General features: G+C 37.1%; 1 protein-coding gene and 1 long non-coding RNA gene across 18 annotated transcripts in view; one reads left to right on the forward strand and one right to left on the reverse strand.

Annotated features, from left to right (window-relative positions):
- Positions 1-4,054: 4,054 nt before the first annotated feature.
- LOC105056153 (uncharacterized) overlaps positions 4,055-14,075 on the forward strand; it is an 11,986-nt gene continuing 1,965 nt past the window's right edge. For 4 of the 17 annotated variants that reach the window (XR_012136174.1, XR_012136178.1, XR_012136180.1 and 1 more), the window contains exons 1-3: positions 4,056-4,281; positions 7,844-8,194; positions 9,499-9,552. This is a non-coding gene — a long non-coding RNA (uncharacterized lncRNA). Of the gene's footprint in view, positions 4,312-7,843; positions 8,195-9,498; positions 9,553-14,075 lie in introns of all 17 variants that reach the window. The other 13 variants (XR_012136175.1, XR_012136179.1, XR_012136177.1 and 10 more) reach the window with 9 other exon arrangements.
- LOC105056152 (zinc finger protein 7-like) lies at positions 12,352-14,036 on the reverse strand. Its single transcript, XM_010938251.4, has one exon. It carries the CDS (start codon positions 13,225-13,227, stop codon positions 12,655-12,657), a length of 573 nt encoding a protein of 190 aa, XP_010936553.1. The 5' UTR covers positions 13,228-14,036; the 3' UTR covers positions 12,352-12,654.

Raw genomic sequence — 14,075 nt, forward strand, 5'->3', positions numbered from 1 at the left:
TGCAAAAGTTATGATGAAATAATTTGTTAAGGTTTAGTGAATTATTGAAAGATTAATTAGTAATTAAATTATTGATTAGCTCAATTTGATTGAGCAATAAAATTAAAATCAAGTCTAATTGAATTAGGTTATGAGATGACCTAATCATTAAGAATGATTGATTTCTGATTTGATCAAGACTTCAGCTAGATTAATTTCTAATCGAATTAAAATTTAATTGAGGTAATTAGGTGTCTAATTGGATTAGATTTAACCTTTCATTTGTGTCTACCCAATTTTGGTTTGGATTGGAACAAATGGGAGTCCAATTGGATTGGACTCAGACCCTAACGCCAACCACCTTATCCATGCCCATCTTATTCACACAAAATTCAGATTTTATGTGATATTTCTTCACGCCAAATAGAAGGTTTCTCACTCTTTCTCATCATCTATTTGGATAGGATAGAGCTTGGTTTAAATTAAATTCAAATCTGATTTGAATTCGACTTGGATAAAGCTTTGTTTGAATTTGATTCTAACTAAACCTATCATTATCTTATCCTATCCACTCCTCTCTGCCACCCTTAAGAAGGATCCAATTTTATGCGACAAAATGTGTTGGTCTTTTACCATGAAAGAGGTTTTTGAGTAGGGGCATGAAATCGAGAGTGGAGTGGGCCTTCTGTGCGTGTAATAGAGGATATACATTTCCTCTTGGGCGTGAGTTTTTTGAGTGGGTTACCTAGGGTTCTGATTCTAGGGTTTCGAGAAGAGAGGAAAGTGAGAAGAGAGTTTGTCTTCTCTTTATAGTCTTCCACCACATCATCCTCCTAAATCCATCTTCGGCTTTGGAAGAGTCCATGAGATCTGGAGAGGAACCGGATCAACCATCAAAAAGGTCTCTATATGAGCTAGCACTTTCAGAGAGATTGATCAGCATCAGGATTTCGTATGGACATCCTAAGAGGTTGGATGCTCTGTGCAGCTATTCGGCATTAGAAAGAATCCATTACTATGGTTGACAGTTGCGGTGATCAACTACCCACGTTCTGGAATGAGATCTGATCTCAAAATAGAGATGATTTAGTTTATCATGATGTGATCTACTATCCCGTATTGATATGATCAATAGTGCTTAGAATTAGATTATGCATATTATTCATGTCATATGATCTTTAGTAGGTAATTTTTAGATCTGATCTAATGCATGTGTAGTAGATTAAAATATTTAATCTAGTCTGCTTCTGCTAAAAATTTTAAAAATACATGCATAAAACTGCTTATGTTTTCATCATATCTGACCTCAGCAGCAACCTCTACTGAAGCCTCAGTGAACCTCCCTCTACTCTTGGGCAAAGAAGGGTCCACCCTAAGCCTTTCCAAACCTCCGGGGGGATGCAGGGCCCAGCTCGATAGGAAAGGAATCTGAAGTGACTCCGATGCAGTTGACATAGCCACCTGTGGTGGCCTGACTGCAATTGACTTATCCCTGGTCCCTACCACGGATTGCGATAGAGCAGGGATAGGAAGCTCTGGCTAGGTACTCCTTGCCCTCTTGCACAAAGACTCTCCACTCGAGGAGTTCATCTTCTTCTTCACTGCCAATTTAATAGACGATAGTGATGGCTTCATTGCTTCCAGACAAGAAAGGAGAATCTTCTTCTGATAGCTACAATGATAAAAGAGCAAGTAGCAGTAGAATGATAAAACTGACTGGACGGATGGCCTATTTTTATAGGACACCGATAGTGCAGATTCAGTCATCGAATCATCAGATTTTACCACTCAACCAACCTTGGGAGCAATAGATCTCGCGACTCTTTATTGCACACTTCTCCAATCGAACCGTGTGCAGCAACCTGCAAAATATGCCTCAAAACTTGCCATCACCTAACACGCAGTGAGTCCAAAGACAATTCCTCGATTCTTCTTTTTGGGGTGTTGTCCCGCAACTCCTCGAACTCCTTTCATGGTAGTAGCGGCATGGGTCACAAAATGATGTATTATTAATCCTCAGAAGCTCCTTCCCTCAAAGCACGACAAAGCGAACGTGCCCATGAGGTAACTGGATTGATGGTTCAACTACTAAGGTGATAACTTCCTTCGTCAGAAGTTAAAAGATCGCTTCGAACTCAGAAGTGGACAGCATTTGTTCGGGAAGTGACCTGCTGATCGGATCAACCATTCCCATAAGAAGTGCTCAAAGTGACTTGGCAAAGCCACATTAGATATGGGCTCAGACCTCGCACTGATTTCAAATCACCAACTTCATCAATCGTCTAGGGGAAGCTTGCGGACTAGCGGAAAGATGTTTTGCCAATATGAACCTCCATATAAAAGAGGTATGACGATGACCTTCAGATAAGGACAAGCTAACTCGAAAAAGTGAAACAAAAGCTTAAATGAGGAGGCTCTGCTCTCTAAAACCATCTCTCTCTCTTTTCTGCTGTTCTTAAGCTCTTGTTAATTTAAGCATTGAAAGATCTCTATCGAAACACCCCCGACGAGTATGGATTTTTCTTGTAGATTCTTTCGACATCTCAGATCTTGAATGGCATCTAGCTCCAGCCATATCAACGCTCTCCTGGAGTCTTGCAGCAATAGGTTGATTTTGGAATTTCTAAAGCATCATTTGTCAGCCTGATAAACTTTTCATGTGTGTATAACTGGCACTTGAAGCATTCATCATTAAGGGCTAATAATGTGATTTAAGTTCTTCAAATTTTTTTTATGGTAATTACTAGTTTAATATTTCAGAAATTAATGGGGGGAGTACATTATCTTAAATGGGTGTCAGGGTATGCATTCATAAGCTCTAATAGGGCAACAAACACATTTGCATTGAAAATTAAAGATTCGTAAGATAACCATAATTTTTCAAACTACATCACTAGCTTAAAATTGTTTGGTACTCCAAGTCAAAAGGTGAAACCTATCTTTGTAGGAGCTATTTTGTTAGAGATTCCATTCTCAGGGGCTTGTGATCCATTGATTGCTTTTATTATGTAATGTCATTACTCAATGCTTTCCCCTCATTCCTTCAATCTCGTAAAAAAATTTCTCCATTATAAGACCTTAGTTTTAAGCTGCATGTTAAGGCAAGCCTAATCGATCCGCATGGCATCAACAAGATTTGTAGTTGAACTCCTAAATCTTGATGCAAAATTCCACCTGTGCAAAATGTTCATATGAATACACTCTAGACCTTATAAGATTTTCAGCTAATGTCCCAAGGATCGGTACCTTGTCGCTTTCATGTTGAAAATAAAATCATAAATTCATAAATTCATAGCAATCTACTATTATATGGATCCACACCTAATCCACCAACTCAAATAAGACCAAATATTTTTTTCACAAAAAATAGAGGACCAAGAGGGGATATTGAATTGCGCATCTAATGATGTGTGCGAACAAGGAGACAAAATTAAAGAAAAAAAATTTAGAAAAAAATGTAACATGTTGTTTACTTATCTTTAATTTTCTTTATTCATTTTCTTAGTCATGAATTACAGGACCTTTATCATCACCAGAATAAAATTTTGACTAACTCATTATATCATCATCATCATTATGAATGTTGTTGTTGTTGTTATTGTTATTATCATTATTATTATTATAATAATTACTATTATTATATCAATATTATTGCTAGTACTAGTACTAACATTTCTAATACTACTATTATTATCGATACTACAAGTAATATTTCTATCTTGTAACCACCGCTACTACTATAAGTAATATTTCTTTTACTACTACTACTATTATTATTAATAAAACTATAAACATATGAAAATTACGGGTCAAAAAGCAAGTTGATGCATAACTTGGAATTGACCTATTTATCTTATACAAATAGATCAGAAACAAACATCCTAATTAGAGAAAATTATTATCTACACTAAGTGCATCAGTATGGCCATGCATGCAGCCAATTATGACAAATTATTCCTATAGGCCTCGTTTATCTAATGCTCGTGTTGGTGCACTCCTACAGGAACGGGCGGTTATGATTTGCTGCCCATGGTGCATGCAGTGTAGGGAATAAATTCTCCCTAATTGGAGGGATCAGGCAACAAACCTACAATTGAAAAAAAGAAAAATAAGAAAATAAAAAAAAGGGCTGGGGTTTAGCTTTACAGCCACGAGGGGAGAAAGGTATAAATATGTTCTTCGGCGGATCCTCGGCGGGAAGCGCCGCGGCAACGGAGGAAAGCGGCTTCGCTGAGGCTGGGATCGATCCAATGGCCGACGGCCTGGACTATCTTTCTGATTCCCCCTCCTTCCATCCACTATGTAAGCGAGCTACTGCCCCAGCTTTGAGTGGTTAGCTCGAACTTCAAAATTATATCAGAAATTGTTATTATTACTCCGCTGCTGATAAGTTTATGTGTTCGATTTTCCCTTTTTCTGAGAAAAAATTATGTTTGATTATTTTGTCTCTTGATTTTGGAGTAAATGGAGTTCGATTTTATATTCATTTATGGCATTTCGTTTGTTTACCAGACGCAATTTTTTCTTTCATCATATATTATAGCTTCCCTGCTTCTTCATGTCAGTTATTTTCACTACCTCGACTTACCGTTATTTATGAATCTCTTAAACCTTATTTTTGATGATGTAAATACATTTGGCTAGTGTCAAGAAATGTGTAAATGACGATGCTCTTTTGTTATTATATTCTGATGTCCCGCTTGATGAGGTAGAATGGTGCTTTTGGGGTGTTACATCATTGATACATGTCCTGGCTAACTCAAGGAAAAGAATTATATGTTGCATGTTCCAAGAATGTCGCACAGCAAAAGGATTAAAACAAATAAGATGAGTGTGGTAGACTTGAAAATGTCGAGATGGTTTTGTGATGAAATAGAAAGTGTGAATAAGTGAGATGGTTGTATGATGAAATAGAAAGTGAGAATAAGGTAGTGGTTTTATTTGAGAAGGCCTATGATCGAGACAATCAAGAATAAAGTGATGGAGAACTAATTGACATGCTAAGGGAATGTGGAATGAGGATCAAAGGTTGTCTCAGTTGGAAAAGATGTTGGGAATACGTAATATAAATTCGTTTCTCACGAGAGCCGATTGCGATCCAATTGCAATCCAGAGGCATGCAATGCACTGTTCTAAAGCAATTTCCGACCCTTGTGCATGATCAAACTCGAGAACTCCACCCCAATATATAACCAGTGACCTCTCCTGCGGTCATGATCATGGAGACGATGATAGAGCTTCAACCCAGCAGATGAAAGAATAAAGAAATAGACGAGGAAAAGCTTGGAAGAAGAAAGTTTAGGAGAAAAGAAGATGATAAAAAAGGGATTAGATTGTGAGAGTATAGAGCTTTTTCTTACTCTCTCAAACCTCCTACCAAGGGCCCAATTTATAGCCTAAGAACTAGCCGCTTGGGCTAATCCAATGTTAAAAAATATTAATCTCGTAATTAACCGGTCTAATAAAAGAAAATCATTAATCGGTCTTATAGGTAGAAAATCAACGAACAAAAAGCAATGTTAAAATACGGTATTTATCCCAATTACATAAGAAAAAATGGTAACAAATGGTCATAAAAGAGAAAATAAATAAAATGTGGGCTCCATCGTGTTGCAGCCATGGGCGTAGTCTGATCGCGCGCATGCAAGCCGAGTCAGGTCGGGCGGGCCGGGCCGCAGGCACATGTATGGTTTGGCCCAAAACTTCACAAAGGCTAAGAGAAGGGTTTTTAATATAAACCTCTTCTCAACATTTTCCCTACCTGATATGGGACTAAACAACTCAAAGGGTTAGAAATTTGGTTGGGAATTGGTTGGAGGGAATTTTGAGTTTTCAATTCCCTCCAAAACACCAATAAAAGGTGCTTGAGATTTGTGCTTAACTATATAGAAAGAGGGGGAATGACTCCATTTAATGAGAGTATTAGCACTAGAGAAGCCTGTAATAGGTAATAGTGGTGAAGGACGATGTATAAAACGGACCTGAAATAGCCAGGGCAAGGCTTGCTGATGATTATGGTTTATGGTCATGAGGGTAAGTGCCTGTCTCTCTTGCATGGGATGTGTGCATATATTCCTCATTGTAGCCTTTAATGGTTTAGGGAACTTTCTGTGAAACATTATTACCACTTTTGGCAAAGAATGTGGACGTAACCAATATTAGGCAATAAATTTGTTGAGGTTCTAGATATGGTTCGCAGCAGCTTTCAATACCTATACAGGTGCCATGCTGGTAAAGTGTCAATAGCAGGTTGGATCAGGGCATCAACAATTGGTATGCCTTCCAATAGGTTTGCCACCAGTACAGTATGATACTGCTGGTATGGCGTGATGCAATTCAGTATGGTGAACCATAATTCTAGAGTCTAGACAGAATAAGAGTGGCATTATTTATTAAGAGCCTCTATAAAATCATTCCATATTGAGATCACGATTGGGTGGAACGACGTTGCAATTTTGAATTTCTTGACAAAAGTAGTTCTTATGGATAAAAATGCACTTCAAATGGCATGCATATACCAGCAACAAAGTGATCGTTAGATTATAACTTCCTCTGCAATGCTACAATATTAAAGAATGCAACTATGGGCAAGAGTGGCTATATGTTATCGGTGATAATTGGATCATGTAATACGTGCATGGGTTTGAGATGGCCATACATAGCATGAGATTCTTGACACGGTGAATCTGTCAATCTAGATAATCTGACTTCACCAAAAAAAAAAAAGAAAAGATAATCTGGCATTTTATGCAATAATTCTCTATTAATAACATAAACAATGCAATGTAGCAGCTAGCTGATGTTTGCTTGGATATGTATTAACTAAAAATGGGTTGGTAGTCAAAGAGCAAGGAATATAAAACTAGATCATCTTCTGTGAAAAGCATGTATATGTATCTGTGTACATGAATTAACATTTCATTTATAACACTGCATCTCATAAAGAAATCTGTTGGAGATTTACATTATTCATACATTGCTTTTAGTATGTTTTATTATGTGCAAAAAACAATTGAATTTAAAATGCTATCAATTACATATAAACTCATCAAATCAGGATGTGATCCTCTCGAAGGTTCTTTTAGTTTTGGCAAGGATAAATGAAGGTTCTTTTAGTTTTGGCAAGGATAAATGAAGAGGAAAGTTCACAATTTGATGCAGGGAATTAAATCATATTGAAGGCGTTGACTGTAGGCCAATGGGCCAAATTGGAACAAATCCCCAGAAATGATCCTCATGTGAGACCAAATATTTTGTTCAAATTCAAATGCCCTTTGATCTAGCTTGTAGCTGCATAGCTCTGAATCATTCCAAACCCCCCCTCCCCCCCCCCCCCCCCAAAAAGTAATTGTTCTTAACATTCCACGAGTGAGAAGCACTTGCCATTGTTAAATACAATGATACACTTATGCATCTTCTAGAAAAAAGAGCAAATCTAATAAGTTTCATTATTCTATTATTATTGCTTGTTTATTTATTTGTTGCACAAATTTACTTTATTTTGCGTTTAAAACTACTCATCTATTGCTTATGTATGTAACGGAAGATATCCTCATTAGTAAGGAGTAACTTCTCCTTTCTTTGCATATACTATTAAGCCTTTTTCCTATGACTAATTCCTAGTGTAATTTTTTATTAAAAAATTACAGTTGGCATGCATCTAAAGACCTGCAAATCCAGGTTTCAAGACATCAGAGACATGATTTTTTTAAAAAATATTTCCATAAAAGTTACTAACGCATGCTAAGTTAACATTTTTTTCAAACCTTTATACCCTAGACATTCAGCACATAATTTATTTTGTTCATTGTTTTTAAGCTATTATTTTATTAAAAAATTCACTTTTTTGTGGCCATGTTTGGAGAGGTCTTGCATGCTTACCGGTCTATGGGCACAAGACTAATGGAAGGTCTTAATCAAAAATGGCCAGCAGGGTGTTCCCATTATCCTTTGAGAAGTGCTGTTCGAATATGGTTGTTGATTGGTGGACATGATGGCAAGTCCATTGTACCTTGATTTGTCCACTACTACTTAGTTGATGATGGTGACAGAATCATTGAAGTATAAATTTTTACTGATGATCAGAAAGAAGAATAAGAAAGGATTTTTTTTCCATGAATGTGAACAAGAGGAAAGTTGAAGGTGATGAATGGAAGCAAGCTGTTAGAGGAATGCACATATGAAGCATCCTCCATCTCATAGAACAAATCCGGGAGTAAGATTTAGCAAAATACTAATGCATGCTTTGCAGATTAATTTGTATGATGACACTCAAATGCTTCTTGCATAAGGCTTTGTCCCTCATTTTTAAGTGCTTACTCCTGGAGGAAGAACTACTTGGGCACAGTTTTTTCTAATGGTTGTACATCATATATGAGTACTTTGTCACCAAAGCTATTTAGATTGTATATGAGTTGAATGGTTGGCTGCATTCTAATATCATGCAACAAGTTAACTGATTCATGTAATAAAATCTACATGTTACATCTTCAGGGTTCCTCCCATCCTTTCTTCCAAGCAACTTATATTGTTTGATAAATGAAAAAAAAAAAATCAAAATTGAGCCATCCTACAAAAGTGAGAGGATCAAACTTTGGCACAAAGTTTAAGTGTAGTAATATGCTCTTTGAGTTATGTGGAAGAATCTTTTTCCTTTTTCTTTTTTTCCAAGAGAGAGATAGAGATAGAGAGGGAGACCCACCTACAATATAATTACATAGGCCAGAATTTTTAAGATGCATAACCCGAGAATCAAACCCAAAACCTTTTGTTGCTAAGCAAAAGGGTGTGACCGCTAGGGCAACCCCTAGTTGACAAAGAATCATATCATATGACATCAACTCATCTAAATATCTTTCTTGATGAAACAAGCAAAGTTCGTCATGTTATGAACTTTAATGTATCCATAGTATTTTTGATGAATATGAAAGTTAACTCTGAAGAGGAGATTGTTCTACTTCTTGTAAATGATAACATAAAGACATAGGATCACATAGGGTTGGAAAAAGGTGGGCCAGTTAGCCTGTGTTTGCTCAAGTAATCAAACCCAAATAAGTAGGCTGAGCCTGATGCTAGCTTGAAGTAAAATATTTAAGGGCATTTTCCTTAGGATGAGGCTTCTCAAAATGACCTTTAGGCTAAAAGGTGAAGCTACACTGGGGTATAAACATCAGATATATGGACTTAAGTGGAATGAAATTGCTGGGGCTTATTTTGTGCCTTCCATGGCAGGCATAAATGCTATTCTTTAATCATCTGCTATCAATGGTTGCAGAGGAATTTTTTTGCAATGTATTTTTGCTTGAACCCAGATATTAGACTGAACCTGTTAGCATGAAGCACTTGAGTGCTTATCCCTTGAGATAAGACTCTTTCAAAATCATTTTTGGGCTAAGGGGTAAGATCATACTTATTCATGCATGTGAATCACATAGAAGGAGCTTATATGAGACAAAAACCCCAGGCTTTATTTTGTGCATTCTATGACAGGAATAAGCATTAATCTTTTGATTATGTCAGGTACCAATGCCAGGAATGTATGCATATTTTTCACACTGTTATGTATGGACAAAGGTATGGTAGGATATCTCATTATACACTATAAGATTTATGCAACTGTTACGGCGGTATAAATCAAAGTAGGCTATATTTGTGCATTGCAATGTGTGAATCTTTTTTATCTTTAGTTTTGGATTCTCAGTTAAATAAAAGTAGTCAAGTCTGAAGCTTGTGCCTTGCTCCTTGACACTTAAGCCTTGCCTTATTAAGGTCGTGAATGCTCATCATACAGCACAACCTTTTAAAATTTAGGTGAAATAATGTGACAAAATGATGATTTAGGTATTTCAAGACAATAGACCAAGTCAAATAACCCAAAATTAGCAAAGAAAAGGAGATGCATAAGGTCATGAAACATTCGTAATAGAGGTAGGAAAATATTCATAATAAAGGTTAGCCATGATTGTGATATGTAAGAAAGGAAGAGAAATGGGAATATAAGAAGGAGAGAGGACAGAGGATACTGGTCTCTACCATGCCTTAAGCCTTGCACGAAAGGTCAGAGACGATAGTGGCCTCTACTATGCCTCAAGCCTTGCGACAAAGGTCAGAGACAAGTGTGGAGGATTGTGAGAACCCTGATATGGATGTGATGGAAAAAATGAAATGAAAAGGGATTAAGTGACAAGAAGTCCTTGTTTAGACTGTTTTTAGATTTTCAACAAGACATTAGTTTGGCCATGACAATTAGACCAGGAGGGAAGTGGGCCACTACTGGAGAAAGGAAATGATACAACAAGTTTGTTTGCTTGTTGATGACAAGCAGCAACAAATAATTCTTTATCTTCTTCTCAAATGCTGATTTTTGCTGTAAACAGTAGTCATTAACAGAAGTGAAGGGATGAGAAATAAAGGAATAGCTTGCAGCTGTAAGCAATCAGAACTTTTCTAAACAGATTTTGTTCATAGTATACATACAGCAGAAACCAAGGAATATTGTACGTAAATAAAGATATATAGTGAGTACATATTGAAAAGTTACAATTATTTGAAGAGCATCTTTACATCTTTAGAACTTGTTAATGTAAATCTATACAAGTTATTCATAGCGATTATACATCTCTCTCACTCTTAACCCCCCCCCCCCCCCCCCTCGCTGTTTTTAATACAAAACCATAACAAACTTGGTTTACGTGTCATGCTGAAGATCACAGTTCATTGCATAGATAGTACAAAAAACTGAAAGCGGAAACAGAATCACTTGCAGCCAATGAAAGATGGGCTAACCTTTCAGGGGCAAGAAGACCGTATGTAAAAGAACATCTAGTCTAGATTATAGAGTCTAGGCTAGATTTACGAGCACCATTTGCAGCCAGGAAACAGAAAGAACGACAAATGTTGAGCCCCAAAACATACAAGACCCCTGGTTTCAAATTGGTGGAATACAGCCTAAAGAAGCATCAATCACTCATTTAACAATATTTAACTGGTTAATGAGATCACAGCATCCATCAAATGCTCATTATTTTATCCTCCTTTTGCTCATTATCTTTAAGGTATTTCTTTGGGATCTAAATGTGAAATGATAAATGACAACAAGTATATAATGACAATATTTGTATATTCAATGAATTATATAGTTCTCAGCCTTAGCTGCCCGTTGGCTGCCTTGGCATTCTACATAGACGTTTCTAGGGATTATCGCAGGGGACTGCCTAGACACTTGGACAACTTTAGGCATGTTCATGGAGTGGGTTGGTGATACAAATTGGGAGAGGGGATGGACTATAGTAATACTCATCAGGAGTTTTAATATATTGTGTTGAAACATGATGTAATGCCCTTTGGTTATATGACAAAATGATATAACCATATTGGTTGTATGATGAAATATGATAACTTGCCAATATGCTACAACTAGGAAAATTTTTGGGGAACTTGTCTTGCAATCAGATTTACTGCAACTGGAGTTGCAGACAGGCCAGTAAGGAAACAGCTGACAATTTTTTCTTAATCTTGAAAACCTTTTTCTTTAGTTATTTTCTTTTTTCTCTTCAAGATGCCTATCACAACCAACCAGAGCTAGACAATAATACATTACCTTTAATAAGTGTAGGACGTTTCTTAGTTCTTATCTATGTTCATTATGCATGGTCAAAGTTGACAGAGAAAGATTAATTATTGTGAAGTGGACAGGGAGAAAGCATGTGAAGGGTGTAGTGGAAAAGCACATTATTTGGGTTAGGCATCAGTCACTGCCAAATCGGATTTTTTGTAATCTAATTGCTTTTTTAAAATGAAGATAATGCAAAAGTATACTAAATAATGCCACTAACAGACATGAACCATCAGCATTTGGAACAGTGCAAGCAACAATCATTTGGTTGCGCATCTGTTGATTTAAAACTGTTCAAAGCAACAACTTGTAAAAGATGGGAGACATCTTTATTTCATTTTTTTGGTTAAATCGGAAAATACATTTATTCTACTTCAGAAAATTATTTTTTTCTTATCTGTGCATGAAATGTTGAAATTATGGGCATCAAGTGTCCATATATCATGAGTAATCTTATTGCTTATCGGTAGAAAAGGTTGCTGCTTGTGCTCTGTTTCTTCTTTTGCCTCACTGCCCATTTTTGCAGTTCCAATATTTTTTGTAATCACTCTTGGCATTTTTGAGCCATGCATGGCTCTGGCCGTGCTATCATTACTGAATGTAATTTTAGGAAAACCTATTGTTCTTGCCTATAATACTTTGGGCCATGATGAAGAACCTATCATTTGTCCAATACTTTGATTTTTGCCTCACTAACCATATCCATTTATAATCATGTAAGCCTTCAGCTAATGACAATTGGAAGATAATCTTAATTGAAGAGTTATTTTTGGAAGTTGGACTTAGTAATGGATGGATTAATCATCTAAAAGCCAGTACAATGGGCATTGAGATTGAAAACATGATGGGGAGTCGCAAGTTGAATACACACTTCTGCTAAAGCAATCACTGAAAACACTCAACTTATATTTTCTCAATTATCACATATATTCCTTGAAGTAGAAATGAACTCTTTATGTTGGATCAAGGCCTAAACCTGTCAGTTCTTTATGATTGATGAATAAATCTAGGCTGAACAATAGATCAGGCCAGAGACACGAGGGAAGTGGCTTGTGAACATATTAAAGCCGGAGACTCAAGTCGAGCTTTTGTTGCTCGGTTGGCTGCTTGGGCAGTTGAGAATTCAATTGATAGCTTCCAGGCCACTTTATGCCTGTTGCTTCTTCAGGTGCAAAGGGTGTCCATGTCGTTTTGACATTGGAACTGATGTCACCAAATCTTGCCACCATTGCTATGCCTCCTTCTCTTTGTGGCTTGTGAATAATTGAGTGAGAATGAACTCGTAGAGATTGAAGAAAAGGAGCATTAAAGGATGAACCCACCATCAACCTTTGTGATTGGTGAGCCCTCCTAGCTGCACCCCTCTCCCTCTTGTGGGCATTCTGATGCCCACCCAAAGCCTGGGAACTGAAGAACTTCCTCATGCAGAAGTTGCATGAGAACATCTTGTGTGGAGCAGATTTTGACCGGGAAGCAGAAGAGCTTCCGGCTGTTGACGAGATTCTCCCACTGAGGGTCAGGTCCAACCATGTCTCTGAACCATCATCGCCGACTTCACTGTCATTGTAATCACTGGTATGTGCTTCTGACCTTTGGTCGTTGGCTGCTTTCTCTCCTAGTTCCTCCTGTTCCATTTGGCACCGTATTAGTTTCTTTCAAAGATGAAGAGGGAAAAGTGTATGAGAAGCAAGTTTTCTGAAGAGGAAGTGATAGGAAGTCATAGAGGCTTTGTGGAACGCTGAAGGTTTCGCTTAAAAAGAAGCAGAACAAGGTAAGAAGTGGGAATAATTGTAAGAGAGAGACTTATCAGGAGGAAAAGAAGTGCCGATGGATATTTTAGGTGTATATCTCTCTATCCAAGTGGCCCACGTTGTGGTGCTTGTTATTCCAGAGGCGGTGCCTCTGTCATGTTTACTGTTGCCCATATCAATTTTTCAGATTCCCTACACCTTTTTCCTGATCAGGTCACACCCACTTTACATGGTTGTCCTCTCTGAAGCCATAATACAAGGTTGACAATCTAAGAACAAATCCATCAGTGGTCATATCTTAATCTTCTGTTTTCATGCGCTGGAAAAGGTATTCTAACTGTTGCAGTTTCATAATCCAAAATTCTCTGTATTTTAAATAAGAAAGTCTTGTCATAAGAAGCAGGTAAGCAGTTTCTAACATGAAGTGTTATTCTTCCACCAATCAGAAGAGAACAACCAAAAAAAGAATTTTCAATTTTTCTATAGATGTATGGATCTTTGTAGGATTTTGATCTTTTTCTTTTCACCCTTGTCCTTATACTTGAGGACAAATTGGTGAAGACCATGTAATCCATCACTCGCTTAATGGTCCACAGCCAGAAAATCTCTTCCTGCAGGGCTGTTTACTCTCTTCGGATTACTTTTTATGTCTAGGACAGTCATTTAGATTGTGCTGTCTATCTGAAGCAGCCTGCAAATTAGATAATTAGGCCTTTTTTAAGTTTTATTTG

This window comes from Elaeis guineensis, chromosome 13 (genome assembly GCF_000442705.2).
Source record: "Elaeis guineensis isolate ETL-2024a chromosome 13, EG11, whole genome shotgun sequence".
In the NCBI taxonomy this organism is placed as follows: domain Eukaryota; kingdom Viridiplantae; phylum Streptophyta; class Magnoliopsida; order Arecales; family Arecaceae; genus Elaeis; species Elaeis guineensis.